The following is a 21,331-nucleotide window of genomic DNA, read 5'->3' on the forward strand; positions in this document are numbered from 1 at the left end:
AGAAGCAAAGGAAAACAAGATTTATTTTTTTACTTTGCATCAGCAGGTAATGTTCAGCTACTTCCTGGAAAGTAAAGCCTCAGTACGTATAGCAGTTGCTCCAGAAGACAATCGCCTTAATAACAAATGCTCCCTCTCCTCCTCCTTTTGCTGAGGTTTTTATTGATGAGCCATCATATGGTGTGGAATACCCCTTTGTTAAGACTGGGTCAGCTGCTCTGGCTAAGTTCCCTCCTGACCTCTCGCCCAGCTTCAGCCTACTGGCCTTTGAAGCAGGGGTATGGCATGGAGAGAAGAGCAGTTTAAAGAGACAGCCTTGATTCCTTGTGAGCACTGCTCGGCAGTAGCCAACACTGGTGTGTTATTGATACCTTTCTAGCTAAAAAGTGCAGCTCTATGAGGGCTTCTGTGGGGAAAGTTAACTCCATCCCAGCCAGACCCAATATAGATCCCTATGCAGATAGTGATGCTATGCCATACTATATATTTATTTTTTCTTTATTACTTTCCCTTTGTTTCCCTTCTCTTCCAGCCTGTATCTACTCAAGCTTCTTGTTGGAGGCCATTGATTTGCACCCAAGTTGTTCCGTTAAAGAACAATATTGTTTACCAAAAGTTCATCTTCTGCTCCCAAACCAATACCTCTATTGGATGATTAACATAAGATTAACTGTCCTGTTATTTCTATTCTGAATCAGTTCTTGTCTCACAGGAAGCCTGAGAAACAGCAGCTGTGATGGGAATATCTTCTCTTTAACATCTTTGTTAATGATCTGGATGACGGGACAGTATATACTCTCAGCAACTTTGCAGACAGCACCAAACTGGAATGAGTGGCTGGTACACCACAGGGTCATGCTGCCATCAAGACAGACCTGAGAAGCTAGACAAATGGGCCAACAATAACCAAATCAAACGCAACAAAGGGAAATGCAAAGTTCACAGCTGGGGAGGAGTAATCCCATGAACAAATATATACTTGGGGCGATTCATCTGGAAAGCAAGTTGGGAGAGAAGGACCTGAGGGTCCTGGTGGACAGCAGGTGGAACATGAGCCAGCAATGTGCCCTTGCTGCAAAGAAATTGAATGGTATCCTGGACTGCATTAGACAAAGTATTGCCAGCATGTTGGGAAAGGTGACTCTCCCCTATATTCAGCACTGTTAAGGCCATACCTGGAGTACTGTGTCCGATTTAGGGCTGTTCACTACAAGAGAATTGGTCATACTGGGGAGTGTTCAGTGAATGGCCACAAGGACAAATAAGGATCTGGAGCACCTCACATAGGAGGAGAGGCTGAGACAGCTGTGACTTTTTAGCCTAGAGAGAGGAGGATCAGGAGGGATCTAAGTCATGTATGTAAGTATCTGAAGGGAGAGTGCAAAGGAGACATAGACAGGGTCTTTTCAGTGGTGCCCAGTGACAGGACCAGAGGAACTGGCACAAATTGAAATGTAGGTTGTTCCTTCTGAGCACAAGGAAACACTTTTTTACTGTTAAGATGACTGAGCACTGGAATAGGTTGCCTAGGGAGGTTGAAAAGCTGTCTAGACAGTCCTGGGCCACTGGGTCTAGCTGGCCCTGCTTGAGCAGGAGTTTTGAGCAAGGTGACCTTCAGAGGCTCCTTCCAATTTCAAATATTTTGTGATTCTGTGATTTTGTGAAACCCTCCCAGTACTTGCAGGATGATCACATCACATCATTATCTGCACAGAGGTGTGATTTACACAGCCTCTCCTTCCGTCATCTTATCTTTTAAGTGGCCAGTACAACCTCTAGGCTGCAGGTAGGCTATGACTGACAAACTGTTATTTATTATGAATATATCTGTTTACACAGATGTGCCTGAGATGTCACTGCTGAGCGTCTCAAATAAGTACCTTTGCTTATGGTTTCTGTAGCTACAGCTCCCATTCTGAAACAAAAGATGAAGGAGAATAAATCTGAGGATAGGGAGTGTGACAAGGAGCTTGGTTGGACTTAATGATTGTTAATATCTTTTTCGACCAAAAGAATTCTGATATTCTAAAGGGAGAAAATAACTGTTTCATGAGAAACTTCTTAGAATAACTGATTTTTGGTGCAGTGTCGCTTCAAGCTGGCAAAAGTAGCACTTCATATGAGAAAACTGTAAGTCAGAGTTGGAATAGGGACCTGTGACTGCAGAACTTAAAGATGTCAATGACCACTGTCTGTCATTTTCCACTATCACCTGGGAATTGCACAGCTGTGACCAGTCAACAGCCAACTCATTAATCTGCTGAACACTGAAGGCTACTGATAAGTATGTTTTTGCAGGGCCTTAAAATTGCATTTGCCACTCTAAAAATGTTCAAGAGTTGAGAATTCCTCTGTTCCCAAAGCTGATAAAACAGGTTTTCAGAGTTTATGCAAGAGGTCTGAGCTAGGACTGTAACATAATAGTTTTCAGGAACTGGAACACACAAAAAATACGTTAAAAACAAACACACAAATGAACAAAAACTCACTCAGAAGTCACTCCCAAAGTTGCCACCATGATGTTTATTGGTTTTTTATTCCAGCAGAAACTGCTTTTTCTAACAATTTTGCAGGGCTTTTGAATCACCAGTAACAATTCCAGACATCAACAGGGTGAATGTGTTTGGTAACTGTGTAAAGATGATCTTTATATAAGAAGATTAGAAGCTGAAGTGAATATGGAACTTGGTGTGTCTCTGCTGTGTGAGAGACAATACTTTCCCAGTGCTTCCCTGTGGGATGTCTGTAGAATGATATGAACAGTAAGTAGTTCATAGACCTGAGTGAGTTCTGAGGAGCACAAGTGCTCCCTCAGAGCAAGAAGTGGTGTGTTACGCTCTTTGCTGAGCAGCTCCCGGAGTCAGAAGAATATTAGCTACCAGGGTGTGCAAAGAATGGTGTGTGAAGCTAAGTCTTTAAAAAATGGCTTTGGAGGACTGGGGTAAGTCTAGGGTGCAACTAGATTTAGCCTTTTCAGAGCCTCCACCGTGTCCAGGGTTAAACTACAACGAACACAAATTTCTGCCATACATCCAGATTTCCCTAACCAAGAAGAGTTTAGCTTCTTTTAGAGTAAAGCCTGGAAGCAAAGTAACATTTATGTAGTATGGCCTATCAGAAGACCAGCATCCTGGCATGAAATCAAATGATTCATCCTGGCAAAAGTGATTAATCCTAGCAATTTCGGTGAAAAGGAGTTTGGGCATCTTTTACAGGATATGCTCCCAGCTGATTACCACTCCTTGCTCCCACCAGCTATTGTCATCACCTCCCACTGTTTTTTTTGTTGTAATCAAATATTATGTTTTGCTTCAGCATATCCATCTTTGCCACATCAGTGAGCAGCACGGTACATTTTCTGCCTGTGACAGTTATGTGCTTGATATGCTATGTCCTCCAAATGAGCCCATTGGACAAACTATCAGTCTGTGCTCAGTGGTGTGCAGGCTGTCAAGGACACAAAATACACAAAGTATATACAAGTATACAAAATACACAAGTATATAGCCATACTTTCTTAAAGATACCTTCTGGTCTTTTACATGCTGTTTCCTTTTTATTTTTTAAGAAAAGGTAAGTCCTAGGCTATGTGATGAAAACAGGAGCACAGACAGGCAGTGGCAGGTGGCAGAATTCTAATCATACCTAGCACTCACTTTTCCCAGACCCATCACAAAAGGGCAATTAGTTCCTCGAAGGCTCACTTCTGCAAGCAATGAAGACAGAGGCAAAATGGGAGAAAATTTCTGCCTTCAGTTGTACCTCACAAGGGAAACACCAGGTGACAGCAGCTTTTTGTGGTTTCCTTTCTCTGCCCGTGGGGTTTTGCTGTGAATAGATGCCTTTGTCCACCTCAGAAGTGTATGCATTTCAGGAGGAGGGAAGAGAGGGATCCTGCATTAAGTGGTGTGTGGAGCATGTGAATAAAAGTGCAGCAGGGCACACTGTTCCTTGTAAAGCTGTCAAGGGGCTGGCCCTTCCACACTGGAAGATATGCCTGGTCCCCTGGGTATGCTTCCTTCCACCTGTACTGGTGCCATATAACCAGAGCCTGGGCTCTCCTCTTACACGAATGAATCTCTCATTGGGTGAATGAATCTCTCTGTCTTTGGGTGGATCATCAGTATATGGAAGAACCATGTATTCTCCTTCTGCTTTATACTCTTTTCTTGGTGCTATGGTGGGGTTCATGGGGAACAAGAGGTTCAAGAGGTTCAGAACATGGCTATGCTTCTATAGCACAGATCCTAAGGGTATCTGCTGTCTTTCACTAACCACATCAGCACTGCCTCAATTCTTAATGGTGATTTATGTGTTTGTATTTCTGAAGGCTTTTTGTCTTTGAAGCTAGATGCTGCTGCACTGCTTTGTCTGTCTGTCTTCCCTCCAAAAAACCCTGACTCTATTCCCCCACTTCTTCCTTGTCTTTATTCTGCTCTTGATCTGTTCCTCTCCAATCTGTCTCACTCATATTTTTCAGAGACTCAGTCTCTCACTCAGGCAAGGTGAGGATTTTATTTTAGTGCTCAATCCCCCTGGTGTGCTGTGTGATCAGGAATATGTGGCTACATCCTTGGATGTCACATTCTTGATCGTCATCACAGAATGTTCATTACTGTCTCTGCTTATCTCAAACTTCACCTTGCTGTAACCTGCCTCATAAGAGTTCTGCATCCATGAAGAAGTACTGGCTACTAACTTCAGACCATTTCTCAGAGGCTGTTGGTACCAGAACATACAGGCAAGTGTGGTATAATTCTGGTAGCAGGAGATGTCCACAGTCTCTCCAGTTCTCTTAAAGGTTTCTTCTGGCCACTGTGTGATGAGGTTTCTGACCCCAGCACCTGCATGTATGTGAGAGAAAAAGAGAAATGGAGGAGAAGTACAAATGATGACTAAGAAAAGTCCCTTACTTCATACTAGCCCTGCATGGCCTGGTTGAGAGGTGTGCTGCAGATAGATCTGTCACTCACCAGGAAAAAGAGCAAGCAAAACAGACAGCATGGCCTATCAGCTGTCCCAGAAGTGTGTGACTGCTCATTGTGAGTCAAGAGAGAAGAGGCTAGAGACATCGATGCCCCTCCTCTTGTTCTGATTTTCACAACATAGGCAGTGTTCTGAGCTCCCAACAAAAATGTGAGAGTGCTTGAAGACCAAGTTTCTGGCTGTCATGTCTTTCATTCCAACATCATACATGCCTGGGTATTGTATCTGCCAGCCATGAACCTGAGAATATTTGCCTCGTAATTGATTTTTTTACTCATTTGCACCTGTGGATATAACTTGGGGCCATCTTTCCAGAAGGTTTATTCCTATAAATATAATCATATATTGTTTTATTCTAGAGACGATGTTCTTCATACCTCAAAGATGATACCTTAGAATTTATGTTAGACAGAAACAAAAATCAAGATAGCAGAGGTACAAAAATCATGTTTAATCACAGATTATTTACTCCCATTTTCCAGTCAGTGAAGTATATTCCCTGCAGTTTAGTCTTCCTAGAAACTCTAACTCACTTCCTAATTCTAAAAAGCAAGGCATCTTTGCGAGCCTTTTTTTTTTCTGAAAGCAAAAACTGTGGTTAGACATTAGTCTAATGAACACTCGTTTTTTCCAGTCTGCCAAGTATATCCCAGTTAGCCTTATCTTAGTCTATACCACTATCTATTCTTTTATGTATATGTAAGATTAAAAAATCTTGCATTTTTATAGTTTATTCTTTTCTTGCAAGTACTTTGAAATATACATGTTTACATTCGATTATTTTCTTCAGTAATCCTGATATTGCACCTTCCAAACAATAAGCATTATTACTGAAGTTTTCTCTTCTTCTTCCTGTTTTGTTGATATCGCCCCCACTGTCTCCAGAGCCTGAAGCCTGAAGCTCTAGAGACATTCATGTTCATAGTTGAACTTCTCCTTTATGAGGAAAGGCTGAGGGAGCTGTGTCTCTTTAGCTTGGAGGAGGTCTTCCTTCACAGCAAGGTTTTACTCTAGCATCCTCACTTGTATGTGGCTGCAAAGTTATCAGCAGAGAAGAGCAGCAGTTAACCACAGGTAGAACAACTTGGTGCCACATAGGGACTGACAGACACTTGGAACAGAATAGGGAACTGTTGCTGCATTCAAAGGTGTGTATGTCCCAGAGCTCTAGGAGCTTTATGAAGCTTTCATGGAAGCAGGACAGTCTTGCTAGTTGAGCATCCTGTCCAGATGGCATCTGTATCCTCAGATGGCAGCTGTAGCAAGGATGGAAGCATAGATGGATTACTTCAGACCCCAGAGCAATGCTGAGGAAAGAGCAATGGAGGGGCAAATGTTTGTCTCCTGGTGCTGGTATCATGGCAGCTCCTTAGGTAAAATGAGCTTTTCACTAGGTGCCTGGGAATAGACACAGAGAGGTGAAGTGAGGTTTAAACTGGAGGCAGAGGTGACTGTCTCACACAAATGTCTAAGTAGCAGGATTTGGATTTTCAGGAAGACTCATCCAAGGAGACAGCCAAACTTCCTTCAGAATGCTGGCAGCATGTCCAGTTCTGGGCTCCCCAGTTCAAGAGGGACAGAAATCTATGTGAAAGAGTCCACTGGAGGGCTACGAGGGTGTTTAAGGGACTGGAACACCTGCCCTATGAGGAAAGGCTGAGAGACCTGGGACTTTTCAGTCTAGAGAGAAGACTGAGGGGGGATCTAACTGATGTCTATAAATGCATGAGGGCTGGATGTCAAGAAGGCACGGACAACCTCTTTTCACTTGTGCCCTGTGACAAGGGGCAATGGATTCAAACTTGAGCACAGTAAGTTCCACCTCAACATGAGGAAGAACTTCTTTACTGTGAGTGTTACAGAGCACTGGAACAGGCTCCCCAGAGAGGTTGTGGAGTCTCCTTCTCTGGAGACTTTCAAGACCTGTCTGGATGCCTTTCTGAGTGATCTGCCCTAGTTTTTTTGGGGTTTTTTTGGTCCTGCTCTGGCAGGGGGCTTGGACTTGATGATCTTCAGAGGTCCCTTCCAACCCCTAATATTTTGTGATTCTGTGATTCTGTAGCAGCAAAGGTAATGATGGCTTCAGAGGCAACGTGGTGAGCAGTGGTGGACTCCCTGTGGACATGAGGTCCAATACCCTTGGCTCAAGGAGAAATGAAGCCCCCCCCACAAAAAAAAAAAAAAAAAAAGGGCCACAATAATTTTCAGGAAGGGCGGGGCTGCAGTGGGACTGCTGGATAGGACTTCCATAGGTGGGGGCAGATGTCACAGCTCCACGGCAGTGAGGAAGATGAGCAGAAAATATGCCAAAAGAGTAAAAAAACTGTTCTAAGAGAGGTATCAGGGCAGGGGTTTATGGGAAGATTTGAACTCTGTGGGGAAAGGTGAAGACCCTCCATGCCCTAAGTAATCAATGAGTATGAGGTAGGTCCATTCAGTGCAATGGCATTGCTGGGAGCAGGGGAATGCAGATCTTCTACATCTGGTTTTGTGTTTTCTGGAGATTTTAGTTCCCCTTCTCCAACCTTATACTCATTCTCCAGGAAACTGTCAGTAGCTTTGATGGAAACATTGCAGGATCTGGCAGTTTCTATGGCGGTAGCATAAGTTGAAATGGAGTTTCTTCCTGGCTTAATATTAGCCAGGATCGGGGCATTACCACAAACAGAATGAAGCCCAGGGAGCCGGGGCGAGGCATCTGATTTTTGCTTTCTGCCGCTTGCTCCATCACTCAGAATACCTCAGCGCTTGTGTCTCTTGAGTTGATCTTGGCTGTTCTTTGGACATCTTGAACTCCAGTGATCCACCTTAGCTCCCTCCACTCTCTCTGGAGAGTGTCTTCAACTACTCCAAAGCCCTTCCCTCTATCCTTGCCTCTGCCTCTCACTCTTCCCCTCCCTCTCCTGGTTTCCCAGTCCCTTTTCCACCCAAACCAGATGCTGTTCCTTAGGTGTCACAGCCTCCCTTGGCCACACTCCTCTCTAGAGGCCTCAGGTCTGTGCTTTGGACAAGAAGGAAAGAGGAGGGCAGGAAAAAAATATCTATTAAGGCAACTGGAGAATTTCCCGGACCTAAAGAAATTTTGCTCAAAGGCTGGAGAAGGAAACGTGCATTGCAATCAGTTGCTCTCCGAATTAGAGTTGAAGATTTATCCAAGTAATACAGGAACCCACTATAGGGGAAAGAAGGCAGGAGGGTGCTCTACCTGGGGATCCTTTCTGAGAGATTCTAGTGCCTGAACACAAGAGGAGTCATCTGGAAAGACATGCTCTAAGGAGAGTTTACTTTGCTTTGGAAGGCTAGGTATTTTACTCCCTGAACAAGCCCCTTCCAGAACTAGGAAACATTAGGGCAAATGTTCCCATTATTTAAGTCCTATCCCCACTTCTCATCTCAGACTGAACAAGAAGGACACAGCAGTAGTCAGATATACCCACTTTCTAACACACACACATCTTTATAAGGGCAGGTCTGACCTGGCCCCTTCCATTGTGCTCAAAAGAGGCCAAGCTGCTGGCAGGACCCTGTGTATGCTCTCTAGAAATTGAAGGTGGGTAATTAAAAAATTACTTTGGGTAATTATCCAGACTTTCTTGAAGGACTTTGGTAGCCCTGACTATTCTTGTCTAGGTCATGGGATACACTCTGGCAGATGGCTGAGAGTCCAGAGTGTTCTGCACTTCTTTTTGGTCTCTCACTGGGATATTTGAGCAGGGAACTGTCTAACACCAAGTAGTTTCTGGGGACAAGGGAGGTCAGATAGAGTGCTTTTTAACCTCACAGCCTTCAATCAATTTTTCTTCCACGAGTGTGTCCTCTCATTTTTTTTTTGAGGCCATATTAACCTTTTGCTTTTGCAAAAAAACCCTCAGAAGAGGCTTCACAGCTTTCCTAAAAGAGGAGGAATTTTCCTTCACTTGTTTTCCCTAGCTTTGTTTGCTACCCTTAATTCTTGTACAGGAAGAGACAGCAAGAAATCCACCCTTCTCCAGTCTCCCCATGCCATTCACAATTTTACACACCCCTGTCATGTCTTACCTACTCCATCTCTTCAGGAGACTGAGATATGGCTGAAAATAGAAGACACTGAAGAAAAGTGCAGACAGAGAGGACAAGGCGAGAGGCTAGGACAGGGTCCTAGAAAGGGCCCTCATCCTCTTAACTGGAGATGTGCTGGCTACACAGCAGCAGACTGGAAGTTTTACACAGTTGAGCCAAGGGTTTCTGGGGTAGTAGAAGCCAACAGGGAAGTACTGGAGAAATACCTCATAGGAATTATAGCCAGTAAGTCAGCTTGATCAGGAGCCCAACTAAATACCTCTATGCAAACATGTAGTATGGGGAATAAACAAGAAAAGCTAAGAGACATGCATGTGCTTCCAGTGCTACAATCTTATTGGCATAGTGGAGACCTGGTGGGATGACTCCTAGGAGTGGAGTTTTGGAATGTAAGGTTTAGGAAGGATAAGCAGGGTGGTGGAGAAGGTGGTGTCACCCTCTATGTCAGTGACCAGCAGTGTGCATGGAGTTCTGCCTGAGGGTGGTTGAGGAGGTGACTGAGAGCTTAAGGGTCAGGATTAAAGGAGTACAGAGCAACTGTTGAAGCAGCCAGGGTTCAGATTAGAAAAGCTAAAGCCCTCAGAGAATTAAATCTGACCAGGGACATCAAGGGCAACAAGAAAAGCTTCTATAGGTATGTTGGAAGGAAGACTAGGGACAATGTGGGGTCTCTCTGGAAAGAACAGTGAGACCTGCTTACCCAGGATATGGAGAAGGCTGAGGTACTCAATGACCATTTTGCCTCAGTCTTCACCAGCAAACTGCCCAAGTCACAGAAGGCAAAGGCAGGGGCTGGGAAAATGAAGAATCGCCATCTGTAGGGGTAGATCAGGCTCAAGACCCTCTATGGAGCCTGAAGATGCACAAGTCCATGGGACCTGATGAGATGCATCCTTGGGTCCTGAAGAAACTGTCAAATGAAGTTGCAAAGCCGCTGTCCATTAGATTTGAGAAACTGTGGCCATCCAGTGAAGTTCCCACTGACTGGAAAAGGGAAAGCAGAACTCCTGTTTTAAAAAGGGAAGAAAAGAAGACGTGGGCCTCACCTCTGTGCCCAGCAAGATCGTGGAGCAGATCCTCTGAGAAACTATGCTAGGCACATGGATTATAAGGAGGTGATTTGTAACAATCAACATGGCTTCAATAAGGGTAAATATATGGCTGCCAAATTTTGGTGGCCTTCTATGAGGAGGTTATAGCGTTAGCGGGTAAGGGAAGAGCCGCATGACAACCTTGTCTCTAAATTGGAGAGACATGGTCTTGATGAATGGACCACTCAGTGGATAAGGACTTGGACAGATGGTTGCACTCAGAGAGTTGTGGTCAATGGCTCAATGTCCAGCCGGGGACCAGCAATGAGTGGCGTTCCTTGGGGGTCAGTGTTGGGACCGGTGCTGTTAAACATCTTTGTCAGTGACGTGGTGACGTCTTTGTCAGCTGTGTGGTGCGGCTGACGTAGTGGAGGGAAGGAACACCATCCAAAGGGAACTTGACAGGCATGACAGGTGGGCCCATGAGGGGAAGGACTTGGGGATGTTGGTTGATGAGAAGCCCAACATGAGCCGGCAATGTGCACTTGCAGCCAACAAAGCCAACTGTATCTTGGGATGCATCAAAAGAAGTGGGACCTGCATGTTGAGGGAGGCAGTGCTCTACTCTTGTGAGACCCCACTTGGAGTGCTGTGTCCAGTTCCAGGGCCCCCAGCGTACGAAGGACATGGAGCTCATGGCACGAGTGCAGAGGAGGGCCATGACAATGATCAGAGGGCTGGAACAGCTCCCCTAGGAAGAAAGGCTGAGAACGTTGTGGTTGTTCAGCCTGGAGAAAAGAAGGCTCTGGAGGAACCTAATTGCAGACTTGCAACCTATTACGCATTGCAAGGGTAATGGTTTAAAGCTGAAAGAGAGTAGATTTAGATTGGATATTAGGAAGAAATTCTTTACTGGAACAGGTTGCCCAGGGAGGTTATGGATGCTCCCCCTCCCTAGAAGCATTTGAGGCCAGGTTGCTTTGAGCAACCTGGTCTAGTGGAAGGTGTCCTTGCCCATGGCAGGGGGTTTGCAACTAGATGATCTTTAAGGTCTCTTCCAACCCAAACCATTCTATGATTCTATGGAACTCCTCTTCTTTAATGCTCCTGGGAAGCTTAATCTCTGCCGGCCCATGGTCTCACCAGGTTTTCCTTTCCCAGGATCTTGCATCAGCCGGGACAAATGTATTTAGCTTATCTGAGTCCAGTGATGACACAGCTGACCAAAAGACTTGAACTAGGAACATGTACTCCTGGAAATGCAAGCTGCCATTGCTTGTCCTTTGCTCATATCTAGCACAGCTGTGCTCCATTCAACAACCCTCCTCCTACCTGTGGCCCTGGAGCCACCAGCATTCTGCTGCAGCATCACTGAAGTAAATGAGAGATTATTTGCAGCTGCAGAAGCAGCTCCAGGAGTGTATTTTTTGAAAGACCCACAGAAAACCCTTACAGTGGGTCTCTGGAATGTTGAACAGCATTGAGCAGATGAGGGTATTTACTTTTCAGGAAGGGAGGGATTTGTCATCCTCAAGAAAGGAGGGAGGGGCAGGAAGAGCTGTTCCAGTTTCAACCTGAATGCACAGGAGTTTCTTCATCCTTCGCAGTTTTCACTGAAAGGCCTGAAGGGCAGTTCTGAAGCAGTCTTTCTGCTGGATGATCTCTGCATCACAACCACCCTGTTTGCCTTCATGTGAGATCAGTATGCTCCATGAGTTGCTGTGCTGCCATGCACCCTGGAGTTCTGGGATTCACAGGAGCCTCTAAAAGGGGCCCCTGAGAGGCAGACAGGAGAGTGGGAGGGCCTTAGGTTCCCTGGGTGTCTGCCATAAAGGACTTAGGAACACAAGAACCGCAGGAACTACGACCCAGGACTTTTACTGTCAGCTCTGTCTGTAGCCTGGGAAGAGGTCAGGAGAAGCAAGTAGCACAGAGAGTCTCAGAGAGACCTTTTTCTACAAGGCAATTACCAGCCAGCCCTATGTGATGCCTTTCCTGCTGTTAAGAATAACTGATCAGGTAAAGATCAGAGTAGATTAAATAAGTGACAAGGTAAAGCAAAGCAAAGTTCCAAGATAAAGACAGGTGTGGTGGAGATTCCCAATTCAGATGCTGAATTATTGGATTTTCCTGAAATTTGGGTGGATACTAAACCAAATATTAATCCCTATGAAAAAAAGGAAAAGGTTGATGTTTTCCTAGCCTAGGTGTTACCCAAGAGATTATTAGAACGATGTCTCAGGAAAAAATTATTTTAAAAATCCTGAAGACAGCTTGTTTATATGCCAGTGACATCTGTTGGACAAAGAAGTTATAAATCTACAGGAAGATCAAATTATACATGATTCTGAATTAGAAATTGTTCTTCCTCTGCTTACTTATGAGGGGATTAGATAGCTTTGGTAATTCTTGCCATGCTTAGTGCTATTACGGATCTTTCCCTTTCCACAGGAACCTTCTAATCCTTATTTGTTACACCAGATAAACTATGTTTGTAAAAAAACTGTGCCCAGATACCAGTTTAAAGCTCAGGACAAGTCATGCAACTGCATGGAGGAGTTCCTGGCCTTGGACTCGTGAAAGAAACGAAGGAAAGTTTCCATCTGCACAGTGTGACTGTGCGTACCAGTCCTCCAGAGCTCTCAAAAAATGGATCAAGAAATGGAGTAGAAAGATTATTCATGTTTTGGTCTCTCGTGCCATTTCAGCATCTCAAAGCAAATGGCAACTGTTTACAGTCACTTGAGGTTACCCCATGTCTCCCAGGAGCTAATGTGATGACCTTGGTAGCTCCTTGGAAGATGATTATTCATCCAACACATTAAACTTTAGCAAACTCAGCATCATGACAGAAGTTATCACTCTTTCAGAGAAGGATTTCAGAAGATCTCACTACTTGTGTTCACAGTAATTTTGTTTATATAGATTGTATCCATAAGCATCAATGTTACGCTGAAAGTCTTCTGTGGAAAAAAATAGTGTTTATAGACCTTTCCAAAGCTAAATAAAAAGCGTGGTTCAGTACTTAGGCTGATACAATCATACAGATTGGGAGAGAGAAATCTTTCAAAGAGATGTGGAACACATTCCCACATTTGAACCACTGAACTTGAAGGTAGTGGGGGGCACAGAATAGGTTTTCTTACTCACTTATTGAAATTAATTTTGAATAATTCTATTTGGGAAAACACCGTGTTCTGTATGATAATGCACACACACCCCCCTTACTCAAGAAAAAGAATTTCTTGAAAAAACCGTGACAAACTTAACACTGAGCTTCTTTATTTTTCTGGTTTTAGAGATTTGGGGGTTTTGGGAGAGGGATTTGGTGTTGTTTTTTGTTGTGGGGGCAGGGTTTGTTGTTGGTTGATTTGTTGTTGTTTGCCTCTTTTTTATTATTATTTTTTTTTCTTCAGAATAAACGTACAGCATCTTATTGTCCATTAGCTAGAACATCCAGCTTCTGGTAAAAGTCCACATTTTTAAGAATGACACTGTCAACACAGAGGAGACTCAAAAGAGTTTGAGGATTGCTATGAACAGGTACTGCATGTAAGAATGAGGCAGAAAAACAACTTCACATCTTCCAAAGTGCAAAGGTATTTTTAAATTGAAGGCTGCCCTCTGAAATAATTTAAAATAGCTCTCTATCTTAGGAAAGGTTTATGGTTAACTGATACCTTATTTGCACTTTCTACCAGTGCCTGTTAATGCCCACGTCTGGATCTTCAGATTTTCCACTGTGTACTTTTGTCTGAATAAAACCTTGGACTAGAGATAAGGTGATTTCAAAAAATGTATTTCTAGCAGCTCACACTTCCATTCCACCAGTCTGGGCTCGAGGCTGTGTCAAGACCATGAAACACATACTCTTTCTCGCCTTTGTTGGTGTGGCTGGTGAGTATATTTTTTTACTTTTTACTTATGTCATTTATGAGGAAGATAATTTTCTGAGCAAATTTGCAAAGTAGTCTGTTGTGGGAAAGTGAAGTCCAGTTTCAACCTGTAGAAGTTTTAAGGGCGAGCACTGCAGCTTCTTTTGGCTGCTGTCTGTTTGTTTCGCTTAATGTGGCTCTTGACCGAGGAAGAATGAAACGCGTCCGTAGCTTCAAAAAACACTGTCTCCCTCTGAGGACTATGACGGTGCAAGATAACACCTCTGAAGGATAACTCAGAGTAGTTACCTCAGAAAGGTAACTCAGGAAGTCCTAAAGATACCGTCAATTTTTTGAGTAAGGGTGTGTGCTCCACGGAAATACCACTGCAGACTTGCTTTTTACTTGCGCTCAGTTCACTGTTGACTGCTGCTGCAGACAGGATTCTGAGACAGACCCACCTTTGGTCCAATCCAACAAGAACGTTTGAATGTTCTTCTGTTCACTCTGGGACTAGCAGCCAGTGCTTTAGATGCAGATAAGTGAGACACCAATCTAAGTCTGATCATCTTGTTTTAAGGAGTAGCAAATTAACGTCCATTAGACTTGCCCAGCGCTGCTACCATGAGTTTATACAGAAGAACAGCCTACAAGTGAGAGGCTTCAGTCAGTCACTGGGGAACAAGATGCCTTATGCCAGATGTTGACATATGCCACTTCTTATCTCCCAGTTGCCTTCCCCATCAACACTGATGATGATGACGACAAGATCGTGGGAGGCTACACCTGTGCAGCGAACTCTGTCCCCTACCAGGTCTCCCTGAATGCTGGCTATCACTTCTGTGGAGGTTCCCTCATCAACAGTCAGTGGGTCGTGTCGGCTGCTCACTGCTACAAGTCGTGAGTGGACTTATTCTTCTGTAATCTATTTCTTTCTTCTAGTTCACTTCTAGCAGGAATTCTGAGGGGAGAGGTTCACCTGTGCAAGCGACTCCATTCTAACAGAAGGCAACCAAGGAATGGGTGACTCATTCAGGAAGCCGGGCTGGGACATCATAAGGGGTTTTCTACTTCTGCAAATGTTTATGTGAATGCAGAGCACTTTCTGAAACGACAACGTGATGATCTAGCAATGAGTTGCAGGCTGTCCTTCCTTATAGATCGCCTTAATCTTGCTACAACTTAGTCACTAGAGGACAAGAAGAGGAACGAGGTCAGGGTGATAGCAGTCTGCCTCTTTCCAGAATATTTCTATAAGGCACTGTTGTATATGTAACTTGTTCCAGCTCAACAAAAGAGACCTGGAGAAATTCACCGTTTGTGCTGGCAGCGGGTAAGATCTCAGTGTGGATCCTAGGACTTAGTGCAGGACAAGAAAGATGACCTGCATGAAAAGAGCTACTACCATAGCAATGTTGAAGCAAGTGCATACGGTGACATGGAGGTTTGTCGCAGCCTGACAGTAGCAGTAAATTATATGCCATTCCTTCTCTTTTCCAGTCGCATCCAAGTGCAGCTTGGGAAGCATAACCTGGCAAGGAAAGAACCAACAGAGCAGTTGATTAGTTCAGCCAAAGTCATCCGCCACTCTGGCTACCGCCCTTCAACACTGGACAATGACATTATGCTCATCAAGCTTGACAAACCAGCCCAGATCAACCGCGCCGTCCAAACCGTTCCTCTGCCTACCAGCTGTGTGGCCACAGGCACCACATGCCTGATCTCTGGCTGGGGCAACACACTCAGCAATGGCAGTGAGTACTCATGAGGGCCCAGGGGGCACTCACAATTGACTCCCGACAGTACAGGGAAGTGCTGTGGGACAGGCCTTTTTCAGTGATTAGTCTGTGTAGGACAGTAACTGTTTAACTGCTCTAAAGGCCAGCTTTGATAAGGTCCTTCCTCTTCTTCTGTGCTATGAGCATGGACTCACTGAAGCCATCCAGGTGTTGTTGACCAGCATGTTCACACTGCCATAAATATTGTGGCAGCGCCAAGCACTGCCAAGTTAACTAATGTCAATAGAGTGGTTAGTTTGCTGAGAACAAGATCACGATCTGGGATTGTGGATCTAAAAATACTACAAGAAGCTGCATTCTTCTACGCTAATGGCCAGAGGTGTGGATGGTGACTGGTGTGCAGTCCTCTGATGACAGCTACAACTACACCAGAGGAAAGGATGGTTTTCCTGAGGCCCAGGTTTCCTCCAGCATGGGTGCTACAGGAGTAGCTCTGACCTCCACACTTGCCCGTGGATTATTTTCTAGGTATCAAAAAAATTAACATGGCTGCAGTCTAGAAGGGGGACCCATGGGTAGGGTCTGTTCGGTTTAAACAGTGAGAATCCCTGCTGTCATTCCTGTTCAGAGGAAAAATTAAAACAAGATGTTCAGGGATTACTTTTTTGCTAAGAAAGATCTTCTCTGGGCTCTGAAGTTATCTCAGAGATGTCATCAACCATGTCTTTCTGTTTTCTTATAGACAACTATCCAGACACCTTGCAGTGCCTGAAGGCTCCTGTACTCTCCTCCAGCAAATGCAGCAGTGCCTACCCTGGACAAATTACCAACAACATGATGTGTGTAGGATTCCTGGAGGGAGGGAAAGACTCCTGCCAGGTAAAATACCTACCTCTTCTTTCCCATATATTTCTCCCCTGCCTTTTGCTAGTAGGAGAGGCCACCGTATTAGAGAACCTGCTATACTCACTGCGCTGGCATGTCTGAACGTTGTCTTTTTGAACAACAGCAGAGACTTAGGCTGGAAGTTGCTTATTGAGCGAGGCTTTTTTCCCCCCACTCAGTTACTCATTGTCCTCTTTTCTTTCAGACCCCTAATACCTCTTGCCCTAATTCTCCACAAGCAGACTCTGCCACCTCCTGCACCTTGGGCTATTTAAAATGGAGAAGCACTGCACCAGTGTCAATAGTAACGGTGGGGACTGTAGAGCTTAGGATACAAATGTTAGTTTTGGGCACATTGAAAATGGAATAGCCAGTATGCCAAGGTCCAGGCAGTCTGGAAAACAAACACACCTGACAATTGCTCAGCACTTTACATCTGCCTAGCTCCATGGAAATATTTGGCAGAAAAATATTTGAGACACATGTATCCTAAGCATCTGCCAAGGCCTGCACCTGTCAAAAATAGGCAACTTAAGTCATCCTTAGCTGTGGTGCCCTTGGAGCGAGTAAGGTACAGTAACATCAGGCATAGTGTGGTAATCAGAAATTACCTGTGTAGAAAGAGCTCCACAGCACGCACTCGAGTGTCAGAGGTCTCTGGGATCCCTGGCTTATCACTCACGCTGATTCCATTTGCTGAAAACCTGTCTCCTTCATGTGCACAGGGGGATTCCGGCGGCCCAGTGGTCTGCAACGGGCAGCTCCAGGGCATCGTCTCCTGGGGTATTGGGTGTGCGCAGAAGGGCTATCCTGGCGTTTATACTAAGGTCTGCAATTACGTCTCCTGGATCAGAACAACTATGTCTGCCAACTGAGACACTCTGGTTCTATGTGACCTGCTTTTTTGCCTCATCATTTTCTTCTCTTTTGAGACTGGACATAAAAAAATTATCAAAAAATAAAGACTCTTAGGCACCCTTTCTTTGTGAGATGTTTCTTTGGGTCCTTCCATAGGCTGTGATGTGGAGGACAGAAGCAGGCAGTGTCACTCTGGGAAAAAATATTTCTTCTTTGTAGTGCCTCTCAACTAGCAGGGTCTCGGAACGTTTTCCAGGCTCATCTTCAGGACAGACAAGGAGGCTGAGAGCAGTAGCGTGGAAACAGTCCCAGTCCGCAGTCACTATCCCCATAATGTGTCATGGTCTTCAATAGGTAAAGAAGAAATTCCACTCTGCAGAGTATAGGTCATCCTTGATTCTCAGATTGTTGGAATATCCTCACAGGATCTGCTCTCTTACTTGGCTGGAACATCACTAATGCCTGCAGCACCACCAGTGGCTGGCTGGGATGAGTGAAAATAACACTCAGGCGCAGCAGTGGGTGGTATGAACCCTGCAGTTGCCTGGTATGTGTGTGCATGCAATCACAGGAACATGATGAGGCTGGATGGAAGCCTGAGTTTGAGGCAGAGAGGATGCTGTTGGGTTTTCCTTTCTTCATTCCACATTGGCTGAGATCTCCAGAAAAAGAGGTATTATGCAAAGGAGACAAAGATACGTGGCATGGTTTTTGCTTCTCCCACAAGATACGTCCCACATCTGACACTCCATTCCCAACTCCCTGAAACTTCAGGTGCCCTGACACCTGCAGTGTGGGATTGTCTTTGCTTGGCCCAGTGCTGTTCGTGCCATTGCCCTCGGCACAGAGCAGGCTGCTGACATGATGATCCTGGTGTACATTGTAACTTGACAGAGAGGAGCTCCACCAATGGGCCTTTCTTCTCCAAAGAGAGATCTGAAGGGAGAAAAAAACATGTTTTGAAGAGCAGTTCGCTCTCTCTGGGCACGAAGGAGAGGGTAATGTGAAGTGATGAGGAAAGCACAAAGCTCCATTGTTAGAGGGGCTGTGAAAGTGCAGCTAAGAGAATACTCTAGTTATGAATGGCTTTCAGTCCCAGCACCTTCCTTTCTGGAGCAGTTGCTGAATGTTCTCAGTCTGGGATTAGATGTCTGTGTAGAAAGAAGTGAAAGGAGGGTTTATGTTTCCTGACTAGGAAAGCTCAGCACTCCACTGTTCATGGGGCCGTGAAAGCTCTGCTAAGGGAACTTGGAAACCAGCAATAGGATTCAGTCCCAGCTCACTCTGCATGGGAGCAGACACAACCCAGTGGGGAGCAGTGGTGGGGCTGAGGTGGCCCTGGGCCCTGCACGGCTGCAGGCAAACTGCTCCATGCCTGTGATGCACATACTGCGCTCCACTGACTTACTTCTGTGGGTGAGCATGTGTGTGTGTTTGCATAAATGGGAGACAAGTGTTAGCACAGGAGCATGATGGGGCTGCGTGGCCTCTGAGCATGTGCATAGCACAGGGATGCACAAAAGAGGCACCAGATGAAGGGAAGAGAAAGAGAGTTCAGGAATGTATGTTTGTGTCTGTGCCCGTCAGCTCTCTCCTCTCTAGATACCAGCACACTCACAGACTGACCAGCGTGCAAGCTGCATTGTGGAATCTTCTCTGTGTATCCCAGTGCTCCATGTCATGTTGCCCAGGTGTTACAATCCGATAATCAGATCCATGGAGATTCTTTGCGATCCCACCAGGGCAAAACAAAGATAAAACAGTATTGGGTGCACAGACAGGCTTTTATTTAGGTACAGATCAGCCAGTAGGAGTTATAACACTATATTTGTCATAAGTTTATAATAGGTGTGATAACTAACCCTAAACTACGAAAGTGAAAGTTCAGGAAATGGAATAAAGAGTTAAAGGGAAGTCAACACCCAGAGCTCCAGCTGCATCCTGTTGGTCTTGTAGTCAAAGGTGGGAGTGGTGGAGGTCCAGTCCTAGGAGGTGTCTTGAGAGTGGCACTCTTTTATACAGTTAATTCCTGGAATAGGCCACGGCTGTCACCCAATCACTGTTCCACATGTTTAGCAAAATCAATTATCACCTTGTGCATTCCTTTGGTCCAATTATCCCTATCTTTTTCTGCCAGGTTGGTGATATACACGAAACACTCTTTGAGACTCTTAATTAATTCAAGCCCTGGTTATCACCGGGTGTCCTTGCTCAGTGTTAGCTGTGGCACCAATTGTGTGCCTCCTTGTCCACAGTCTCAGCACATCCAAAACCAAACTCCCCTGTTTGCAGTTGCCTGGGGCAATTGCCACATTCTTGACACATCGTGTGGGCTTGCTGAGTAAAACGGTTCAGTGAGTTGCTGAGACATCTCTTTAGTCCAGCAACAAACCCTGCTTAACTCTTAGATGTCTCAAGACAAACACCAGATGCCCTGAGTGTCTGAATACGCTGTTTATCTCTTAGATTGTTAGAGACAAGCACCACATATCCCAAATGTCACCTCAGGTGTCAGAAAGACTGCTGACCTGTCATCTTGGTGTCTGCTGTAGCATGACAGAGAGGAGTTCTGTAGCTGTTCTCTTTCTCCAGAGGAAGATCTCAAGGAGAGAAAAGGCTACCTTTTGTCTCTGCACTGAGACTGGCTTTTGGGAGACTGCACCATGGAGCAATTTCTGAGAACGGTATTCGCTGTGGGATATCATGCTACAAACTTCCCTTCTCCATGACAGAGAAGAGCTGATGCTCTACTTTTTTCGTAGCATTCTGCAAAGGAGTAGCAGGACAAGGATGGCCAGAAAGAGAGAAAATCTTGTCTCTTCTCTACATGGGGCACTATCCAATCCATGGGGTTCACCAATCTAAGGCTGTGGGAAATTGTTGCAGGCAGGAAATGAGGGTTGCAGTTTGTGTACACTGATGCACTGTCTGTGTTTCAGGGACATGACAGAGCCTCTGCACGTTTGTGTTGTGCTGTGGACCCACCAAGGCATGGCAGTGGAAGGCTAGCAAGTGATCAGGCTGCTCAAGGCTGTCATGTGCTTTGCAGTGAAGATGTTCCCCTGTGTCCTTTTAGCAAAAGGGTGCGGCTTCTCCAGCTTGCAATCCTTCTGTTGCAGGTCCAACTGGTTCCCATTGCATTCATTTCCACAAACTGCCTACAGGAGATTCAGGAATGACCCCAGATTCGTCAAAAGAAAAGGGAAAGAAGAACAAAGGCTGTGGGCTAAACTGAGCAGAAAACAGGGAGAAACCCCACACCCTCCCCCAGTACTCCAGGTATAGTGAGAGGAGGCTGAGCTAAATATGCCCATGGGAAGGGTCTCCAATTCCTACAGGGCTCCCTGGGGTGTGCAGGAGGCAGGGAAGTCCATTGGAAACCTTGCAGAGCACACGGTATTTGAGGAGTAAGTGCTCTCAAACAGGCCATGCTTGCTCTGTTGTGTCCTGTGCTTGAGAAGCCCATATGTTAGCATGATAAACTTCAGTGTGGGAACCTGCTGGAGTGTCCCAGGCTGGTCTGTGTATTCTGGCACTGGTGTATTCTGTGACAAAGATAGCGCTCTACCCTGTCAGGAAACCTTCTGCTAGCCACTCAGCTTGGTAACATAATCTGTAATGTATAGAATATGTTTGGGAAAGGTGAACTGTATGTGAATCGAGGGATGGAAGGCAGTGGTCCTGACACAGACACCACTGTACATGTGGTGCTGTGGTGCACACATCCCTTGGCCACAGGATAACCTCAGCCAAGTAACGGAGGAGCATGTGGGCAGCTCCCACTGGCTGCTACCAGCTACTGCGCCACCTGCCTGGCCTTCTTCTAAAAGTGCACCAAGAGCTTCTCACGGGAAGATCCTTTTTGTTTGGCAGTGAGGATGATCACCACGTTTGACTG

General features: G+C 45.3%; 1 protein-coding gene and 1 gene segment (V, D, J or C); one reads left to right on the forward strand and one right to left on the reverse strand.

Annotated features, from left to right (window-relative positions):
- Nucleotides 1–21,331, reverse strand: part of LOC127396063 (T cell receptor beta constant 2-like) — a 33,508-nt gene that overhangs the window by 11,164 nt on the left and 1,013 nt on the right. The window contains 1 exon segment of the C gene segment in view: nucleotides 4,837–4,844. Coding sequence covers nucleotides 4,837–4,844 — 8 coding nt within the window.
- On the forward strand, nucleotides 13,934–17,477 carry LOC127396081 (trypsin I-P1-like). Its single transcript, XM_051643679.1, has 5 exons — nucleotides 13,934–13,973; nucleotides 14,683–14,851; nucleotides 15,452–15,705; nucleotides 16,433–16,569; nucleotides 17,301–17,477. The coding sequence occupies exons 1-5, from the start codon at nucleotides 13,934–13,936 to the stop codon at nucleotides 17,448–17,450; spliced, it is 750 nt and encodes a 249-aa protein (XP_051499639.1). The 3' UTR covers nucleotides 17,451–17,477.

This window comes from Apus apus, chromosome 1 (genome assembly GCF_020740795.1).
Source record: "Apus apus isolate bApuApu2 chromosome 1, bApuApu2.pri.cur, whole genome shotgun sequence".
NCBI classification, from domain to species: domain Eukaryota; kingdom Metazoa; phylum Chordata; class Aves; order Apodiformes; family Apodidae; genus Apus; species Apus apus.

Coding starts and splice junctions, on each gene's coding strand:
- LOC127396081 (XM_051643679.1), top strand. CDS start 13,934: ATGAAACACATACTCTTTCTCGCCTTTGTTGGTGTGGCTG. Junction 15,706..16,432: donor CAACACACTCAGCAATGGCA/GTGAGTACTCAT, acceptor GTTTTCTTATAG/ACAACTATCCAGACACCTTG. Junction 16,570..17,300: donor GAGGGAAAGACTCCTGCCAG/GTAAAATACCTA, acceptor TCATGTGCACAG/GGGGATTCCGGCGGCCCAGT.